This window comes from Oryctolagus cuniculus, chromosome Y, assembly GCF_051225735.1.
Source record: "Oryctolagus cuniculus isolate XC-2025 breed Fujian yellow rabbit chromosome Y, ASM5122573v1, whole genome shotgun sequence".
In the NCBI taxonomy this organism is placed as follows: domain Eukaryota; kingdom Metazoa; phylum Chordata; class Mammalia; order Lagomorpha; family Leporidae; genus Oryctolagus; species Oryctolagus cuniculus.
Genome location: NC_142889.1, coordinates 7,652,213 through 7,658,212, shown reverse-complemented (window position 1 = coordinate 7,658,212; position 6,000 = coordinate 7,652,213). Strand labels below are relative to the sequence as shown.

General features: G+C 36.9%; 1 protein-coding gene across 7 annotated transcripts in view; it reads right to left on the bottom strand.

The window, feature by feature from the left end:
- Positions 1-2,930: 2,930 nt before the first annotated feature.
- Positions 2,931-6,000, bottom strand: part of LOC149119192 (ubiquitin carboxyl-terminal hydrolase 9X-like) — a 158,621-nt gene continuing 155,551 nt past the window's right edge. For all 7 annotated transcript variants that reach the window (XR_016228584.1, XR_016228585.1, XM_089324988.1 and 4 more), the window contains one exon: positions 2,931-4,431. Coding sequence is in view for 5 of the 7 variants with exons in the window: in XM_089324988.1 (XP_089181114.1) it covers positions 4,294-4,431 (138 nt within the window). In the remaining 2 variants the exon portion in view is untranslated. The remainder of the gene's footprint in view (positions 4,432-6,000) is intronic.

Genomic DNA, 6,000 nt, shown 5'->3' with positions numbered 1-6,000 from the left:
TTCAGATACTCAAGAAATTATTTAGAAGAGGGCAAATTTCCTGATAAATAACACTAAAATGTGTACCCAGAGATTGTCTCGCTCCACCTTCCCTCTGCCTCTGGCTGATGGCAAATCAATCTCTGTAGGAAGCTAATGATATATGCAAGCAGTGCTAGATTGCTTGATTTCATAAAATAAAGATGCTGACACCCAAGTCATGTAAATCAGGGGGTTCCTCTTGCATGGGCATTCTATGTAAGCTTACTTATGCAAAACTGGGCAACAATTCAAGAAGCCTTATTGGATTTGTTGTCTCATTGTTCTTTTTAGAGTCTCTAGATTCTAAGAAAACTAGAATTCACAAAAAGAGAAAGGAAACAGAAATATTCATTCCAGTAGGATAGAAATTCTAGATTTACTCATTTAAAAGAGTGGAGGAAAAGTGAAAGACAGACATTTCATTCACTGGATCACTCTCAAAATGGAATAGACACAATAGCCACGTCTGGACTTGATGTCTTTTGGCTTTTTTTTTTTTTTTTTAAACACATATTTAAAAGGCAGAGAGGGAGAAGTTAAGAGCATTCTTGCATTCACAGGCTCAATATCCAAATGGCTTCAAAAGCCAGGTCCTGGAATCTAGAATTCTTTCTAGGTTTCAGAAGTGAATAGCAGGGTCCCAGAAACTTGAATCATTTCTGCTGCCTTTCCAGGAGCATTAGCAGGATGCTGGATCGGAAGCAGTGAAGTCAGGATTTCAGCCAATAATCTGATAGCAGCAGCTTAACTTGCTGTTAAGAAAACAGTAGCTTAATTTGCTGTGATAGAAAGTTGGGCCCAGGATGGAAATCTTTATATGCCTAACAAATGAGATCAGTGGGAATCTGCAATCTTTCAAGTGGGGGAAAAAAACCCAGAATACAAAGATAACAATGAGAAACCTGGTTTACTTGTCTCAAAAATTAAAGATGAAAATTGACATTGGGATTTTATCTTCTCATTTGACTCCAGTGAGAAGAAAAGAAACTTTTCTGAAAGCACATGCATGGGTTAGTGTAATTAAACAGAAGGCATTAAGTTTGATCTCAGGCTAGTCTTTCATACACTAATTGGAACAACCAAAATTGTCTAATATGAGCTCAGAAAGAGTATATATTTTGATTAGTTTAGTATATTTTTGTGGATAGAAAGCAACTGCCATTTTAAAACCCTAATTAAAGAAAGAAGGTTGGAACAAATGAATTTTTTGTGCAAAAGTTCTGTGTGATCCACAAAAAAGGAAGCAGTTCATTAAAACAAAAAAAAAAATAGTGCCATACAGTGTCTGACCTTGCTTTTAATAGTGCCAATAAAGGAGGCTATAAGTATTGATATTTGGTGATTGATCTTGCAAATATTTTGTCTTAATCTTGGAAATAAGCCAACCACAGTTTGCCTTCAGGTGGAGATTCCAGTATAGATTTACTGATAGTCTATAGTTACCACCATAATTTGCATTTGTTCCATGCACTGAGTATAGCATTATTTATGATATTGAAGCTGAAGAATACACTAAGGTGGATTTATATATATTAAAACACATGACACTAGGCTAATCCTCCACCTTGTGGCGCCGGCACACCGGGATCTAGTCCTGGTCAGGGCACTGGATTCCATCCCGGTTGCCCCTCTTCCAGGCCAGCTCTCTGCTGTGGCCCAGGAGTGCAGTGGAGGATGGCCCAGGTGCTTGGGCCCTGCACCCCATGGGAGACCAGGAGAAGCACCTGGCTCCTGCCATTGGATCAGCGCAGTGCGCTGGCTGCAGCACGCCAGCCGCGGCAGCCATTGGAGGTTGAACCAACGGCAAAGGAAGACCTTTCTCTCTGTCTCTCTCTCTCACTGTCCACTCTGTCAAAAAACAAACAAACAAACAAAAAACCACAAAAAGCAAAAAACAAATAATTAAAGTTTATAAATCCAACAAAGATCCAAAGACTCATCCATATGGTCAAATTCTTAGACATATCTGGCAGACAAATTCCATATGACTGTTGTTATATTTCCCCAAGTAAACAGAAACCCAGCAAGTGGCTTATTTGCATTGAGGAAGAGTTGTATATTTTATATTGGAAAATTACGAAGTCTTTTCTATACCATCACCATAATGTGTTTTCAAATGGAGAAATAAAGGCCATATTAGAACTGCAAAAAGTGTTATCTCAATACTTTGAACTCTTATGATCTCTGGTTGTTATTTTTTTTTGAAATTCAGATAACCTTATTTAAATTGAAAATTATTAAAACTGCATTTAAAGAATGTTGTTATAAAAATCACGAGTATTTCTAAGTAAGGCAGAAGTATTCCTAGGTTAACAAGACTAGACTTAACTTTGGACTTTATTCTTTTAAACAAATTGTAGAGAATTGAGGGAAATAAGTTATTTACAGAAAACACTATCTACATATATATTCAAAAAGGTACAAATTTGGTGAAAGACTTCAGTACACACTTCTACATAATCAGTAGGAGAAGGAGTAGAGGGTGGGACAGGAGTCAGGGTGGGAGGATGGGTATGGGGGAAAGAATCACTGTATTTCTAAAGTTGTACCTATGAAAAGCGTATTCATTGAATAAAAGCTTTTAAAAAAAAGAAAAAGATTAGGCATTTGAAATGAGTCCAGATTCACTAATTTGGTACTTATGGTGCCTTGACAAGACTTAAATATTAAAATAACAAGAACTGGGTTTATAAAAATGTCATAATATGACAGACTGAATATGACAGCAAATGTTTTACAATGTAATAATGTAATTGCTTTTCTAAATCCTTAGTAAAGTCATTTTTATGCACAAAAATTCACCATGTCTGGAATGTTGAATTCAATGTAATGCATACTATACAAATAATAAAATTTTAATGTGTACTCTTTAAGAATATAAGAAACAACAAGAAAGTAAAGAGACAAAATTCTTTTTAAATCAAATTCTATTTGTGAATTCAGCAAAATAATTTCTATAAAACAAAACAGCAAAATATTTAAGTAATATATAGACATATTATAACTGTTGGCAGATACTTGGTTTTTTGATAGGTTCCAAAATATGTATACATTCAAAAGTTACCAATTCTCTTCTTAACAAAGCATTAACTCGTAAGTTTCTTGGAATCCTTAAGCAAGTGTCTATTTTAAAAATGGCACTTTTGATTTATGCTAGTTGGACAGAAGAACATATTTTATTAAACATACCATCAAACAATAAGAGTTTTGAAACAATGGAAAAACAACTATAAGTCTTGCTTTCAGAGATAATATTGGTACAATGGCATTTCAAAGCATTATGATTACTGTTTCTGTTCACTTTGTGGGAAATACGGAAGTAAAGTTTCTGAAGCTATATCTAATAAATTATAACAAAAAGAGAGCCAAAAAACCAGAACAAGTACACACCAAAATACAGTCTTTCATTATGTCTCATACCTTCTGGCATAGTGAAGTTTTAAACGTTTGTTCTCATACTTCAAAATTCCTACCAATATTCTTTACCCCATGAAGCTACTGAATCATCAAATATTAAATGTGATGAACATATGTGCAATAAAAACTGCTTGTCACATTCCTCTCCATTTCATATTTATCTTAAGATGTATGAAAAATGAGTCTGATAAAACTGCCATTTTTGGACAACTTCTATCAGTTGGATAATTCTCTTCCCACTGGTGAGAAGTCATGCTAAATGTTACAACATGACTACAGAACTAAAGTGATCCACTTAAAATCAAAATAAAAATATAAAGAAAAATATCTAGGAATAATACATCAGAAGAATTCCACATCAACATATAATTCAAGTTACCTACAAGATGTACATATCCTAAAACAAGAATTAAAAAGAACTGTTGATTGGATTGATGTGGAAAGGCTATTTTATGTTCCTTATTTTTCTCTCTTGTTTTTCGTAAACAGGTTGATGTGTATGAGGCAAGCAACACTAGTTGCAGAATGCAATGGGCACTAAGAGAATTTATTTTTGTGTTTGTATATAGCTTTTTCACAGAAAGGTTTTTGCATAAGAATTAACAAACATTAATATACTATATACACCTTTGCCATTTAAATAGTATTATAGCCGTTTATTATAAAACACTATACACTTATCCTGTGTGCAGTTTATAATGATAGCAAATTTCTGCGTATGTGACCGTGAAAAGACTCTCAATTCCATGTTGACTTGGAATAGCTTCTCTACTTTTAATATATTACTCAGGCATGGAAATTTTGGCCTGTAAGGCCCGAGTATTGCATCTTAACAACCAGCTAATGGTATGTATTTCATTGATTCTTTATTTGAGATAAGGATACTTCTTCATTGGCTTCGTAATTTTCTTCTGTTTGTTGGCCAGTTTTCTGAGTGCTGTTCAAGCAATCAGCAGCTGGTCCTATATATGGCTGTCCATGCACATGAGTACTCTAAAAGGATGAAAAAGATTTGCATGTCAAACTTTTCATACATTACAATTAAACTTTATAATGATGGGACAAAATCTGTCTAAAATAGGGGCGGAAAATCTGACTTGTAAGCTGTATGAGGCCTGTAAAATAATCTGGGCTGGCTCTGCCAACAAATAGTAGACTCAAAACTCAAATAACTCATAGCAGACTAATTTTTTTAAGATTTAAAATTAATTAATTTTTTGACAGGCAGAGTGGACAGTGAGAGAGAAAGAGACAGAGAGAAAGGTCTTCCTTTTCCGTTGGTTCACCCCTCAATGGCTGCTAAAGCCGGCGCACTGTGCTGATCTGAAGCCAGGAGCCAGGTACTTCCCCTGGACTCCTCTGTGGGTGTAGGGTCCAAGGATTTGAGCCATATTCCACTGCCTTCCCAGGCCACAGCAGAGAGCTGGACTGGATTTAATTTTATTTATCTGTAAGGCAGAGTTAGAGAAGGCAAGGAGGGATCTTCCATCTATTGGTTCACTCCCTTAATGGCTTCAATGGCCACAGCTGATACAATCTGAAGCCAGAAGCCAGGAACTTCATCTGGGTATCCCATGTAGGTACAAGGGCCCAAGGACTTGGGCCATCTTCTGCTGCTTTCCCAGGAATAGGCAGGGAGTTGGATTGGAAGTGTAGCAGCTCGGACCCTAACTGGCATCCATGAAGGATATGCTGGCACTGCAGGCAGTAGGTTAACCTCTTATGCTACCTGCTGGCCTTGTGGGCTAGTTTTTAAGCTGACAAATTCATATGGCCCATGGGTGATATTACAAACATCCAAATGTCCCTTGGCAGAAAAAAAGCTTTCCACTCCTGCTCTAGAACTATTTTATTCCTAGAACTTTAAAAAACTCCCTAGCAGTTATAAAACTGATTTCTATATTAGAAAGAAAATAAGAAACAAGCAGATAAAGTGTTTTGAGAAAATGTGCACACACAAATCTGTGAGTTTCTGATGGTATCTGGTTTTACTTTCACAGCGAAAGTGTTTAAAGAGTTACATTGCTGGGGCTGATACCAGGTTAAGCAATTGGTCTGCCGTGCTGGCAACCTATATAGGTGCCAGTTCAAGTCCTGGCTGCTGTGCTTCCAATCCAGTCCCTGCTATTGCCTGGAATGGTGGTGGAGGATAGCCCAAGTCCTCGGGCTCCTGCTCTCAATTGGGAAACAGAAAGAATCCCCTTGCTTTGGCCTAGCCCTGCTCAAGCCACTGTAGCCATTTGAAGAGTGAATCAGTGGATGAAGACATTTCTCTGTCTCCCTCGATCTTTGATTTTCAAATAAACGAATATATCTTTAAAAAAAATAAGAACTTATGTTCTTTCCAAGTACTTTTGGGTAATTATAAGACATACTAAATTTATTTTATTTTATTTTTTTTTTGACAGGCAGAGTGGACAGTGAGAGAGAGAGACAGAGAGAGAAAGGTCTTCCTTTGCCGTTGGTTCACCCTCCAATGGCCGCCGCTGCAGCTGGCGCACCGCGCTGATCCGATGGCAGGAGCCAGGAGCCAGGTGCTTTTCCTGGTCTCCCATGGGGTGC